Source organism: Mesoplodon mirus, assembly GCF_964341445.2.
Source record: "Mesoplodon mirus genome assembly, chromosome: 8".
NCBI lineage: Eukaryota > Metazoa > Chordata > Mammalia > Artiodactyla > Ziphiidae > Mesoplodon > Mesoplodon mirus.
The window spans coordinates 65390541-65406276 of record NC_138984.1 but is presented as its reverse complement, the minus strand read 5'-3'; the positions used below and the strand labels follow the sequence as shown (position 1 = coordinate 65406276).

Below are 15736 nucleotides of genomic sequence, written 5' to 3'. Positions count from 1 at the left end.
TCCATATTGAGGATTCATGAAAGTAGTCATTTGGGGACATTATTCTAAAAATTCTCCATCTAAATATGCTTGAGGAATGACAATAAAGAAAACATAGATACTCTGGGTATATTTTTGCATTACAAACAAGAAGGGGGTGAATACCACAAGCTTCTTAAGGGTAATATGCGGATCAGGCATATTTTTTATTTTCTCTAATTTTCAACACACCAATTCAACAGTCAAGTACACTCTACTGAACAAAAGGGTAGAAATGGTGATACAAACAAATAAACAACAACAACACAACACCCTGCCCTTTCTTTAAGGAACTCAGGGTTTAGGCAATGTGATAAACACACAGATCTCCCTGTCTCTCTCAAATATACATTTTTTGAGAGCTTATTACAAACCAGGAAATTTTAAAGCTCTTTTCATGTATCTAGTATAACTACAAGGCAATATGCCAGGAAGAACAGCAGGTATATAACAAGGGGACAATTGTAAAACTGAAGGTGTCAGGAAAAACTAAGCAAGTGGTAACATTTGATCTGGGATTTGAGAGTGGAAAAGGAGATAGAAAAGGCTTCTAAGCAGAAGCAAAGTAATTTTTTAAAAAGGCAAGGAGATAATAAAGTGTATGGAGGGTAATGTATCCTCAGAATAAAGAAATATGACTGAAAATATTGTATGCTGCTTTCCTACACACCCAAGCCCTCTCACCCATGGTTAAACCTGCTGCCTTAGACAAGCAGTGAAGAAATTTAAAATCATCTTTCTAAACCATTAAAGGCAAGGATCATGTCTTATTTCCCTCTGTATTTCCAAGACCTAAGAGTCTCTGACACGTGGTTGGCATTCAAAAAATGTTGGTTGAATCAATCTATTAAGATCGTAAAACTTGCATTCAACTTCTAGGAATCAGATCACTTGATGCTGTGTGTGTGTGTGGCAAGTGTGTATGTGGAGGAGAGAATACCACCCATTTGTGGAGAAAAGTGAAAACTGACTCTGTAGGGTATGATTGGTCCAATGCCAGGAGATAAGGGATGCTGGAAAGGAGATGGCTGAAAGATGTCAAGTTACTTTAGAAGACTCCCAGGTGTGCTGGGGAGTTAAAATAATCTTATGGAGGAAGACATCCATCCCAAAGTACTCTGAATTCTTAAAGTCAACTCATTAATGCTTGGGGTCATTGAAAGAGGATCGTGAATTTTTATGGCAGGAGGGAAACTGGAAATTGCTTATTTCTGAAGCACTTAATCTTGAACAGGCATTCTCTGGTGAACTTACTTCATAGTTCTGCATAAAAACCTATGGTCTGTTGAAGCATGTGGGGAAAAAGTTTTCTTAAAGCTGATTTTTCTTTTGGCAGCTAAGATGTTTTGAGCTTAATCTAATGAGGGAGACAGTTTTTTTTAAAAGAGTTTTTAAAATAGCAAACTATTCACTAAACATTTAGCAGTTAAATAACTAAAAGGCAGCTGGGAGCCTCGAACAAGTTAGTAAGTTGGAGAAGTCCTTTAATTAGAAAAAATTATTATTTCACACCAGCCAGCAGCACCATGAACTGGCATAACTTCTTTTTCTCATTGTTTCTGTTACTTTTAAAGAAGTAAGAAATAAGACTGGAAAGCCATCCAAATAAACTTTACTGGTGTGAGATCACATGCCTAGACACCCAATCACTGAGATAGTCCAGTACAATTAGGCAACAACAGTGGTAGCTTTTTCCAGTGGGGTAGATTTCCAGATATAAACAGTATTCTTTGCACACACATATAATTTATGATGTGTGTGTGTGTCTATATATGTGTGTGTATACAGAAATAGCATCAGTAATTTTTTTTTAGGATTTTTAAAGGATATTTTCCTATTACTAACAATTTCATTCTTGAGGTGTTTTATTTGCCTCATTTTGTAAACACTGCTTTTCAAAACAAAGGTAATGTCTACTTCTTTAGAGTTATTTCTCTTCTTCGTCACCAATATTCTTTGAGAAGAGTCATTGTTCATATCATGCTAAACTCTCACATGGTTGGCCCTTAAGTATTAATAATAGTGTTGTACATGTCTTTGTATGTGTACAAGAGAGGGCATAAAGCTTGTTCCATATGGACCAATAGGTGCTTTTAAAATGTCATTTTACCAGTTTGATCTATAGCTTCAATTTTGAATAAATACTACTTAATGCTAGAAAACTTTTTCTTAATTGATATGCCCAAATACTGTTTTTTATCCATAAATTCAAGAACCTAAGAAATACATCATATGGAACATACTCCTTCACTATTTGACCTTTATCATTTGCTTTGGCAAGTGTACTTTAATTGCAAACAGGGTCAATGATAATCCTTAATAAAAACGAATGCTTCTAGAGACAGGAGAAAATATCATGCCCTAGTGAGTCTAATAAATATAATTCACTTTTCAACCCCATGGAAATAGTAAAATTTTCTCTTCTATATTTAAAGGATTAAAAAAATTGAAAGATAACTTTTATGAGGTCTAGATCTTCCAGCAAGATATTATTTTCCCAAGCCTTAGTAATGACATGGTAATATGTATTTACAAAAATATACCAATCTCTATCTTTGTGCTTTGGATCCTGATGTAAATTCCTAGCATTCCTTTACCAGAAGTAGGCAGGAAGCCCTAGGGACTAGTGTCTATTTGTTCTCCATAAGGAAGCGAGGGAGGGACCCAAAACCAACACAACTTAGGAGAAAAGGAAGAGGGGAAAGGGATCAGTGGCAGTATCTGAGGAAATACTCTCCACCCTCAACAGGGCCAACCTCTTAGGGAAGAGGAAAGAACAGTGGAAGGACTGTATCTTGAATCTTGGAATATGAGGTCTGAGTGATTATGACTGTTGAGGAGGCAAGGCCAGTCTTTGGGTGGTAATGGGGTCAGACAAAAAAAAGGGTGTTTTACTACTGATCACTTCTGCTTCCTTTATTAATACATAGAATTACTCTGAAAACTGTTGAAATGAAAAAAATTGCTTGAGATTTTTCAGTTTCTCAAGTAACAAAGATTTTTTTTTTTTTTTACAAATGCTTTTTATCACATTTTTCTTAATATTTATTGTAAGGAAGCAAATGCTGAGAGAAGAGGTTAAGTCTCTTGCTTGGTAGGATTTCTGTTCTCTCAATATGCTAGAATAACAGTTAAAATGCTCCATCCATCAATATACCAACTGGAAGTTTATCTCATTTTGTTCAATGAGCAGAGCAAGTAGAGATTCTAGATTATGAAGTTAACTTTGTATCCTTCCATTGTGTACTATTTTATTTTCAGTGCTAAACGGTGCAGAGCACATACTAGGTATTCAATAAATATTTGCTGAGTTAATTACCTTATGAATATCCTAAGACAGTGCTTAGACCTATTTAAGACTGTAAAATCGATTTAGTATGCCCCCAAACCAGTATATTTTGATAAATGAAATAGAAAAGAAAAAAAAAAAAGAGTACATTGCATAGCTAGGATATTATTTTGTGGAAACTGTTTCTGTTAACTTATACATGTGAGTGCTGGGTCATGTTCTGCTGGTGGGTGGTGAAATCATTTCGGTAGATCATGACTGTCATAAAAAAAGAAATAGAATAAGACAGGATAAGATAGAATGGGATCTAAAATGTCAGAGTGCATCACACAGAGTGTTTTTTTCAGGAAACTTTTGTTGTACATTAAAAATATATCTCTAGTTAAATGGAATGCAAGTTAATTTCTTGCCGTGGTTAAAAGTAAAAATAAGTTTGGAAAACACTGCTTTAGGATCAGGCCTCTCAGTTGCTCAACTGTGTGGGGGATGGTCTATGGAGTTGTGCTCCAGGAAGCATGTTTATCAGACTCTAATGTGAGAGGTATCCCTGTGGAGTCATGCAGCACAGGAGCTCCGCTCTGGGGCATTGGTGATAAATACTACTCTTTCTTATACCTGTACCCATGGGTCCTGGACAGATATTTAGAATTTCCCTGGACTAGCTCCTACCCCAGGAGTATCTCAGCAACTCCTTCAGACTTCTGTTTGTCTAGTTCCATTCCTAATCTGTAAAAAGGTGAGTTGTTACTTTGACTTTGCAAGAAGTATAATTCTTAGAAAATAATTTTTACTCTACTCTTTGCTTTGTTAGCATTAATGTTGTTTGATATAAGTTCCTTGAAGGTAGGAAGTTTATGATTTGATTTATTTAGTACTCCATGCAGGTGGAAATGAAATCTATTTTGATGACACTAGGAAAATGTTTAAGCATTATTTTTAATGAGTCAAGTCTTTGTAGAGTTAACATTACTGCCTAGAATTTAGGTACTTTTAGAAGCTGCTTCAATGTTCTTAGACCACTTGATTTTAGTAAATAATAGCTTAGGCATCCCCTTGAGAATTGAAGGATTTCTAGTGATTTTATAAGTGAGCTTAGTGTGTTGCAATAGAATAAAATTCTCCCAATTTGCACACTGGGACAATTTATTTCTTGAAAGGTACAAAATAGATCATTGAATCAGCAAACATATCACACCACTCTGAGTTGTTATCACCTTTGATTACATAGACTCAGTGTCTAAATTCAAACATATTTTAACTCCTCTTTTTGTACACAAGGAAACATTAAACCTGGAATATGTAAACAAAGCAAGTGGTGTAACCCTGATATTAGGAAACCTTCTTAAACAGCAAGACACTGCCTGTTGTAAAAATAACTTACAGCAAAGAAGAAATGGCTCATTTTGCAAAAATTTAACTAAAAGAATAGACATAGATTTTTATCACATAATCAAGATTTTAATATAGTTTTGGTATTTGGTTAAAAAACAAGAGCAGAGGGCAAGTTTCAACTTAGAAGCCTATGCATCAATCAGGTGAGGCGTAAAATCTAGGCATTTAAAAACTTGGGTGGAAATACTTTCAATAGCAATTATTATTAATTCAGTCACAACCTTAAAGGAGTCTCTGCCTTTTTTCATTCTACATAAGTCTATAAAAGACTAGAGGCTTATTTCCACACAAATGTCCCACATCCTGAGACAGCTAACATAGAACAATCCATCCTGGAGTATTTTTAACCCATAATCTTTTTGCAACTATAACCTCAAATGAAGGGAATGACAATTTCCCTTTATTTTGTTTACTGGCATGCTCTGAGAATAAATAAATACATAGAACAAAAAACCAAGCTTGCACTTTGCAATATTTTATCCAAAGCATTCTTTTGTGATCTCTAATTTTCTTATACCTACCATATTAGTGGCTGCACTGAGTTTCAATCAAATGTATTTTGTGCTGAAAAAAACACTTTCTTTTCCAGAGTTAAAAAATATATATATATTTATATAAATATTCATGAGCAAATATTTATTCATAGGTTTATTTATATTCTTGTTAGTCAATGTATATCTTTAAGAGTTAAGGCAAATAAATGATTGAATTATTTTCTCTTTTGGTACAAACTCATACTCTGCCCTTTCACAGGACTACATTTTCATGTGTTTTAGAAGAGTTGATTAAATGTTTTTTATTAAAAAAAATGAGAATATAAAAGGCATTTTAAAGTGAAAAATTTATATTTAATGACTTTTTATCATACTGGAGGGAGGTAAGGTTCAGTTATTAAGTTGGTTAGCAGAATAATCTAAATCTTTTTGCTTCTTTGAAAATTGTGAAAACCCACAGGGCCATGGAAGGATGGGTTGTCATGTGGACACTGACAGGGCTGGGTCCTCTGCAGAGGCCCGGGTTACTGGCATGTGTGTTTTTGTTCTATGGTAAACAGGTGGGCAGCAGTCAGAGGCCCAAAGGGGCATGGACTTGATGAAATTTGTCAGTCAGGGGTACTTGATTTTGAATTCCTCCCTAAACCAAAACACCACAGGACACGTGCTGGAACCACTTAAGTGTTGAAACTTATCTCACTTCATAAACTGAAAGTTGCTTTAAATGTACACGAGTGATGGATTTCAGAACATACCTGCATTCAGCAGTTTGAGTGTTTGGACTGAGAATCAGGAACTGATTGGGGTTTGGTTGCCAGATCCACCAGAGCTTTGCTTTACAACTTGAGGAATGTCACCAAGTATCCTACTGGTCATTTTCTAAATCTGTTACATGGAAATATTAAACTTCACTTGTAATTTCATATCCAAAAAGCTAATAGAAACCTGTAAACTTTACAATGCAAAGTGTTTAGAGAGCTTTAGTGGAAAGGCAATTTCAAAACACCAAATAGAATTAATAAAACCTTGTATATTCTTAAGTTTTAGAAATGTTTTCTAAGCATTTCGTATCTTTAATCTGATTTTTTTTTTTTTTTTACTACTTTGCCTCTGATTCTCATATATGAGTTTTAATACATTTAAAATATGGACTGGTATTCACATATAGGCCTAAAAAATGAATATTTGGGCTGTTTATGATAGAAAAACTTTCTTTAAAAGAAGTTTTTGAAAACAAATAGCCAATCGAATTAAATGTTTTCAGAGTGATTTCTGGTCTTAAATAGGTCTTAATGTAACATTTTTGAGCTGCTGCTTAGGAGAGTGGGGAAAAAAGGCACTGGATTGAGCAGGAGGTCACTTGAGTTCTGTTCATGCTCCACTACCACAAGGAAGAGTTGGGCCATGTTACCTGTGGGTCTCTTTCACCCTCATTGTGCTATCACACCTGGAATGGCAGGGCTAGCGTCTGCAAAGTTGCCTTCTCCAAAGGCCTATTGACACATCACCCACTAGGAAACCCATTTTTATCTGAGTGAGGTGATACAAATTCATTCAAATAAAGGTTACCAAATGTGATTCACAAAGGAGGGGTAGTTCTTTTGATAATGTGGACATTTCATCTGCATTGGCACAAACATCCTAATTATTGTACACTAATAGGATATTAGAGTCCAAATAGAGAAGGCAAAATTACTGATTTTTGTCTAAAAGTGCATCAAAAGTTTACAAACGTGGTTCCTAACATGTATTGATATGCTTTGATTCACTATCTGTTGGGTATTTTTAAAGATTTGAAAGTGAAAACAGTATTTTTCACAACTATGTTTCAAATGAAGAACTTATGCAGCTGGGAAGAAAATGGATTTTAGAATCAGATGAACCTGAGTTCAAATCCTAATTCAATTATGTATGACCTTGGACAGTTATTCAAGTTCTCTGAGGCCCAATGTACTCATCTGTAAAATGAGGACAAGAATACCTTATACTTTGGAATACTGCACAAATTAGAAATAATACAGGCAAATCACCTGGCATATCATAGGTACTCAATGACAGCTAAAAGCAACATTTTAAGAATAAAATGTGGTTTTCTTCTAATGTCTTACTAGTATGCTAGGAATACTCAGCAAAACTTAAAGGGATAGCTGTAACTGTCATCAGCTGTCTCACTCTGAAAGCCCAGCTTTGGTGTGTATTTGATGGATGAATAAACGTCAGTGAAAATAAACATTAAGGCTAAGCAGTTATAATAACAGGACATTCAGTTGACACAGTTCACTGTGTATCTAAAAGAAACATGATATTAGAGACCTCTTCAATATTCAGCTCATCAAAAGAATTATATTAATTAGTAAATCTACCCATTTTTATTACCAGCTGCACATCAGAGCTATGCACATTAAGCAGTATTTAATTTTATTAGGTTTACTACTTTAAAAAGTTCTTATTGACCTAGATTTTTATCAGGGATATGCTTTCTGTTAGCTTACACATGACTGGTCACATCCATATCATTACTAGATATTTATTCTCATCCCTTTTAGCTATTTATATGCTAACACTTTACTTATATTAGTAAATTTTCAACATGCGTGTTTTGACACTCCCAGCACTGGCAATCCAGATCTGATGTTTTACAGAGATGCATGGAACAAGAAAATACATGTCTAAGACTATATAAAATAAGTCGAAACTTAACAATCAGAAGAAACAAGAATATAAATAAATGTTGGTCTTTTCCATTATAGATAAATTAAAATACATCATTAATAAAATACGTACACTTTGCAATATGAACTTAGACCTGAAACAAAGTAAGTTGAGGTAAGGGGTATCAAAATTGAAAGATATAATACAATGAGACTAACAACGCCTCATCTAAATGATTGAAGGTATGCTTAATAAATATAGTGTATTTTTAAATAGTTACTGATCTTATGTAACCTTAATCTGCTAAATGCATAAGATTAAATTTTCATTTGTTTGGGATTATCTAAAAAGGAATATGAGTCATTGAAAAGCTGGAAGCCCCTTTGGAATAAGAATCCTGTTAAACATGTAAAAAATAGTTTCATGAGATTCCTTAGACTAAGAATATCAAGAAGGCACTAATCATTTCAATTATCATCTTCACCTTATATTCTTTTTAACAGAAGAGGTCAATGAAGAATTCTTCATTAAATACTGACATCAAAACATAACACATAGCACAAGTTGTGGAGAATGGCAGGTAAAAGTAGTGACACCAGGAAGGAAAACACTTGATTTTACTATCAGCAACAAAGACATGTAGGTCATAATGCCTTTCCAGCATGGTGGTATAACACAGTCTATATATATCTATACAATAGATTATTAAAAGCCTCAGCAGTTTTCCCACTTCCAGTAACAATCTGGTTTTAAAAGCCCACTGTTTTCATAGCTGAATAATATTGTCTCTACAATCATCTTTTATTTCCTCCCTGTCATTTCCCACCAATCTCTCAAATCGTTATTGTTGGGTTTTGGGTATTCTTTCTATTATTTTTATAGTCAAATTTTCTGACGTCTCAATGAATTTATCTTTACAGTGCTTCTTTACGGTTTTTTGTAACAATTTCTGAGGACTCTACTGAAATAAAATATAGTTCTTTCTAATGTGTCTACTTTTAAATAAATTTGTCTCCTTCATTAATAGCGGACAAAGAGATACCATAATGTCAATGGTAAAAACAATGGTTTAGTTCTCCAAGAAAACTGTAAAATAATTTCAAGATCAAAAATTCTGGAAATCAGGTTTTCAAGCCTTTTTTATTGGAAAACTTAAATTATTACCTTTTTAAAAAAGGGAGTAGCCAATATCCATTTATGAATTTTTTCAAACAAATAATAATAAAGGATAGCAAACTAGGATAAGAAAACACATTAGAAGACAGCTTTCTATTTCATACAACTTCTAGTTACCTTTTCCTATCCATTCACCTATTTCTGGTCAGCAGCAAGAACAAAAAATCCATGTATTTCTGCCCTTTTTTTGGGGTTTTCCAAATGAGCTTCATTTACCTGAATACAACAAGAGCTAGGGGAAACAGCTTTTATATTGGCATAGACCAAGTACGTCTCATGTAGTTGGAAACCAGGAAATCCTGCCTTCTATGGCTTCTTTTGTAGTTTCGAGTCCAATGGTTATAGAACCAACTGAAAGTTGAACAAAATTCAAAATGACACAGGTTGACACATAACGGAAACACATGGAATCCTCTTGGCTGTTATTTTTTCTAAGAGACAAATCCCTAGCATTCTGTAAATAAAATTATAAATACTAAAGAAATGATGAGAATTTCACAATGGGGAAAGGATCATTTCTTATCATAATAAATATTTTGGTATAAATTTTAAAAAAACGTATAAAAGTTTAGTACCTTTGGGTACTTTTTTCTAATAAAACCATACCTGCTTCAGAACTTGTTTGATTATAGCTGCTAACAATGCTGTTTGGTATCACTGGAGTGGAGGACGTTGAAATTCTTGACTGAGGTGGATTGGGATGTAATGAATTTCCTAAGGCCATGCCCGACTGACTGAGCATCCCACAGTTCCCGCTAGCCTGAATCTGATTTATTAAACCTGCAAGATGGTGGTTTGGGACTGGACTGTTACTGTGAACAAAGTTAGTGTTTGCATTGTGGCAGTGCACGGCTTCCCCTCTTAAAGGTACGTCCTGTGTCAGTGGATTCTGAAGACCACTGGAGTTCACACTGGGGTCTGTAAAATGCAGCTGGTTAGCAGAGCAAGGCAAAGCAGTATTTGAGCGCCCACAACCCGGGCTACTATTGCTACTCAAGTGAGAGCTTTGACAACTCATAGACTGTAGTAACTGAGACATTGAACTGATGGGAAACGACCCCTGACCCTGCTTCCTTAGCAAGTCGGGTCCAGGTTTAGGAACTGCAGAACTATCCATTTGAGACTGTCTGAGCAAACTCAACACTGTGGTAGGTGGCTGTTTTCTTTTCCGCAGTGAGTCTTTTTGCTGAGACATCAGCTTATCTCTTAGTGCTGCTCGACCACTTTGCCCTTCACCTGTTGGGAGAAGCATGTTGGCAGCAGGAGGGAACATGGTGTTTAAAGTGCTACGTCCTTCAGTGTTGCCACTGCCAGCAACAGCTCCAGAATTGCTACTGCTGCTACTGTTGTTACCAGCAAGTTTGTTTTGATTTGCTAGCTGTGCTTTGGCTGCTGCTGAGAGTAAACTACTTGCTGGAAAGGAGGCAGCATTGTGCTGGTTCAAGATCTGATTTAAAGGCATTCCCAGCAAACCAGGCTGACTCTTTACAGAACCGCTTCCGGCAGATGCAGTAGGAAAAGCTGCACTGCTTGGGGTATTTAGTACATTACTCATTCCAGCAATTAATGGGTTGGGGATATCCTTGTACTGATGATGTCCATCGGACTTGGTAGAAGGGCTTGATGGCATTGATGGCCTTGGGGACCCTATTGTTGACCTTGGTGACCTGGGTGGAACCTTAATACCACTACAAGTGGCCTGGGGTCCTAGAGGTGGCATCATGAAATTTCCGTGATCTGATGATGTGGAAGATGAGCGTGATCTTTGGGGCGATGCCTCAATCCTTCCAATTCCAGTCCCCATCATGTGCACTGGGGATGTCACTGGAGAAGGGGACAGGGAGGTTGAAGCTGAATGCTGAACTCTTTGTACATGACTCCCATGATTCATGTGGCCAGGTTTTACGGTTGGCAAAGGGAGATTACTTGGCAAAGGAACAACAGCAGGAGGCATGCTTACATTCATCACAGGTACCTGAGAGTGGACATTTGAATGGAAACTAGTTGGATTAATGATAACAGGGTTCTGATTCACTGGTTTACTAGGAATAGGGTCAAGAATGCCAAGTGGATCTTTCTCAGATGTTAATGGCTTTTTCTGAAGAGCACAAGAAGGTGGAGGAGGGGGAGGTGGGCCTTGGGGTAGTTTGTGATGGAACATTGCTCGTGGTATTTCCATATTAGTTGAAAAATTACACATTGGTTTTTTCATTACTGGACTCTTTGTAGTCAAGGTTGGGGAAAGAGGTATATTAGTCCTTCCAGCCATTGCACAGGATGACTGTCCAGGAGAACCGTGTAGCATTACTGAAGGGGGAGAAAGAGGAGTCCTATTCAGGTGAATAGGACTAGAATTGGGAGCTCCATGAAAACCAGGATTATTTCTTGTGAAAACATCAGGGCTTCCAAGTGGGTCAGTCCTTGGAGAGATTGAGCCATCTCCATATATCTGGGAACCTGACGACGCTGGGCTGGGCAGGCCTCCATGGCTGCCACGGAATGGAGATTTCTGTCCGTGTTCACTGCTGCCCAATCTCTGCCGGGGGTAGACAGGGTGGAGTTCTTGTTGCTGGCTTCCAGGCAGTTCTTGTACATATAGCCTTCCCATGGCATTTGATGATCCAATCATTAATTTGAAAGGATTCTTACATTCAGGCATTACAGAATTTGTAATTCCTTCGTGAGACTTATTTCTTACAGATCTTGGAGTTGCTGCCCGTGAAGGTACTACTGGAGTTGCATCTGATGTGAAAGAGAAAAAAAATATCTGTTAGTAGTCTCAATTCTTTTGTGTTAGGATGGAGGGAGGGAAGGAAATGGGGAAGGGAGGGCATCTGAAAAAAGAAATCTGCAAACAGAAGCTGTGACTCTTTGCAATTAAAAAAAAGTTCTGGGGGCTTCCCTGGTGGCGCAGTGGTTGAGAGTCCGCCTGCCTATGCAGGGGACGCGGGTTGGTGCTCCGGTCCGGGAAGATCCCACATGCCGCGGAGCAGCTGGGCCCGTGAGCCATGGCCGCTGAGCCTGCGCGTCTGGAGCCTGTGCTCCGCAGCGGGAGAGGCCACAACAGTGAGAGGCCCGCGTACCGCAAAAAAAAAAAAACCAAAAAAAAAAAAAAAAGTTCTGTACTCTACAATAAATTTTGATTGTAAAAGATGCACACTATTCTCCCTTAGTTGACCAAAGGTTCTCAATAACTGCTCATTATGCTTGTTTCCCTCATGTCTGTTGAGAAAGGATGGGGATCTGAATTCGTACATACTGACATTAGCCATTCTAATAATATTTATAATATGCAAAATCAAGAATGACAGCCCAGATAGAAATGATGATGATTCTATTTTTTGGATTTGAATTTTCTAAGAACACAGTTACAACAGAAAATTGTGATCTGTGTGGCATAATATTTTCTTGAGTGATTTAAATGAATTGCCATTTTCACCAGAAAATTTGTTGCCCTATAAAGGTTTGTATAACCTTACTAAAACCTCCTTGGGACAGCTACAAAAACTCTTCCTCATCCCAATATTTTCACTGTGAGAGTAACAGAGTCTTAATTTTTGTGAATTAAGTAAATAAGATTCTGAATCTTTTACAAAGGGAGTGATAACAGTAAATACAGTGAAGTTAAACAATCATGCTAAACTTCATATCAAGTCTGTAATACTTTAACACTTCAATTTCTTTGCCATTAATTAGTCATTGTTGTAAAACCAGCCCCAGTCAACCAAATTAGGTAAAAGACTGCAATTCTTTTATTAGGATAGAATTCTTATGCAAAATTTAGTCAGAGTGCAAAAATCTTCAGTACTGGGCTCCAATTGAGTATTCTCTTTTTACAGGGTGCATTGCTCCCTCGCTGGCTTTTTGGAATCCCTTCAGTTCTTTCAGAGATCAGACAGAATACAGGCAACAAGAGCAACCTGGTTCATCATACAGAATTTTCATTTGATGTCAGAATTCTAGGTTTAAGTTTTTTTAGCCCCTAAGGAAGTTTAACTATTTTATAAGGTTGTGACTTCTAAAACAGGGATGGCAAATAAAATTAGTTTCATATACCAATTCCCATCAACTGGTGGTGGCTGCTTAGAGAGCTATGCTGAAAAGGGTGCTGAGCTCTAGCTGGACTCCATGAGAAAATGCCAATGAGTCTATTAGAGGCACAGGAGATGAGAGTGGTACTATTTATACTATACATTGGCCATCCCAATTCTTAGACTTACAGCATATCAGCAAGTATACTCGGATTCATTTGCAATCAGAGGTATATTTACTTAAATGGATAATTACACATTTAAGATAAATAAACTTCTACCTGCTGAGTAGTATACAGGTCAAATCATAACATAACAATTTCTAAGTCAGTGGTTCTCAACCTGGGATAAACAGAAGTCTTGGTAGTGTACAATCAAGAAGTAAGAGAATGTAGTGAACATATATTTTTCTTGGGAAATGTGGGCTTTCTGTTTCTGGCATGGTAGAGATTCTTTGATAGAGTGATTTCTGTATATAATACAGTATATGAAAAGTTGAGAACCAACCATAAAAGAAAATTGCAGCAGATAAACTCAACTGAATTCATTTTCTTGTTAAAGAAAGATTTTTAAAGTTTGTAATCAAGGAAATAACATATGAAAAATATTTGGGGCACTGAGCTTGGCATATAGTGAGAACATAGTCATCTGTATTAACATCACTAACATTATTACGGGATTGACTGTGTCCTCTTTAGTAATAAAACCACCAAGTTGTGTCTTTTCTTGTTCATTTATGTAGCTATCTACAATTCAATGATTTAAAATATAGACATTGGCATTTTTACATTCAACAGAATTTAGAAAGTAGCTGTCGTTTAGAAAGGATTTCTTCCATACTGGGGAAAAATAGTTACCATCTTTAAAATAAAAGGAATACTAAACAGATAAACAAACAGAAGTCATGCTGCTCTTATGTTGCAGTTAGGAACTAAAGTATTACAAGAGTTGGCAAATGTAAATGCTAGGTACTCATCAAGTGCTTTTGTGTATATTAAATAGACCTTTCGAAAGAGGTGTTGTATGTTTATGCATGTAAAATAAAGAGAGGTGAAAACTACTACATGAGTCTTCTTAATCTTTATTTAAATCCCAACCTTTTAATATAATTTAAAATTAGAAAATTGAAATAAATGCTATGTCTGAAGTTGGTAAAAGAGTAGAAATTAATCCAATAAAGTATATCATTTTAAAAGGATGTGGAGATATACCTCTTATACCTATACTAGTTAAATATTTACCTTTAATTTCAATAATGAAACTTGTATGTATAGAGTAGCACAAAGGACCTAGACCAAGATTCTGCTCCAATCATTAAAAAGGAAACAAGGCAGACTCTGTAGACAGAGCTGAAATGGTTTGATATGATGTGAAGTGAGAATGGCAGCAGATATGAGCATGTGCAAACACATGTGAAAGGTAAGATGCAAAAATGAAAACATACTTACATCAAGGTGGCAGGCTAATGATAAATTTTAAATAATTTATTACTGTTGAATGTCTTTAAGTTGTTGCAATATCTTTTAATTTAAAAAACATAGCTCATTAAAGAAAAAGAAAAATTCACTAAAATATATTTTTTTCTTACATACCTTAGTGGAGCAATTTTTTCTGATCATTCCTGTTAAAGTTTAAAGGTTAGAGGGTTATTGGAGAGGAGGTCTCTGCTAATAACTGCCAAATCTGTCTTTCCCTACCCTCTTCACATGAGTTCTAAGTGTGACTCTTTTTTTTTTTTTTCGGTATGCGGGGCTCTCACTGTTGTGGCCTCTCCCGTTGTGGAGCACAGCCTCCGGACGCGCAGGCTCAGCGGCCATGGCTCACGGGCCCAGCTGCTCCGCGACATGTGGGATCTTCCTGGACCGGGGCACGAACCCGTGTGCCCTGCATCGGCAGGCGGACTCTCAACCACTGTGCCACCAGGGAAGCCCCTAAGTGTGACTCTTTAATGGCCTGTTTGGTGTCACAACTGCTTCTCTTTGTATCTAAAACTATCAATAATTTGGCCTCAATTTACCTATGCAGGTTTAATTTTCCACTCAAGTCACATTAGTTTCCACATCATTTCTTAATTATGCTATACTCATTCTAGATAAGAATTTTCTTATTTCCCTTATGTGTCTAAATCCTACCATTTTCCAGGGCTGGTTCAAATCCAAGTTCTACCATAAAGCTTTCTCTGATCACTACAGGTTATATTCCTCATCCTTATTTTTCAGAACTCTGCAGAACAATGCTACTTACCTTTCATAAACAAATGCTTTGGTGTTCAGCTGTATTTTATCCAGAATTACTATTCAAGTGTTAAGCTAATTGTAATATTTTGGAGAGTTCATATTCTAGCCCTTACAAAAACAAGTTCCTCAGCCTCAAAGTATAATTCCACAAATTACATATAAATCATAAAGGGAAAATGTACCTCAATAATGGACATAATTTTAACCAAGAAATCAAACTTAATGTCATCAATATGGGATAGACTGCCATTATGTGCTTCCTAATGAGGATATAACATCACCTATGCAGTATTCGTATCAAACTATGTTTAACCTGAATATAAATATGAGGAAGCAATCAGGCAAATCAAAATTGAGGAACATCTATAAAACTGGCCTAGACTCTTCAAAAGTATCAACATCATGGAAGATTGAAAAAGACTGGGGAATTGATGTAGATTAAAGAAA

General features: G+C 36.3%; 1 protein-coding gene across 7 annotated transcripts in view; it reads right to left on the bottom strand.

The window, feature by feature from the left end:
- The window catches only part of MBD5 (methyl-CpG binding domain protein 5), a 244949-nt gene that overhangs the window by 33226 nt on the left and 195987 nt on the right, over positions 1–15736 (bottom strand). For all 7 annotated transcript variants that reach the window (XM_082630254.1, XM_082630255.1, XM_082630256.1 and 4 more), the window contains one exon: positions 9628–11763. In XM_082630254.1, the coding sequence (XP_082486380.1) occupies positions 9628–11763 (2136 nt within the window). The remainder of the gene's footprint in view (positions 1–9627; positions 11764–15736) is intronic.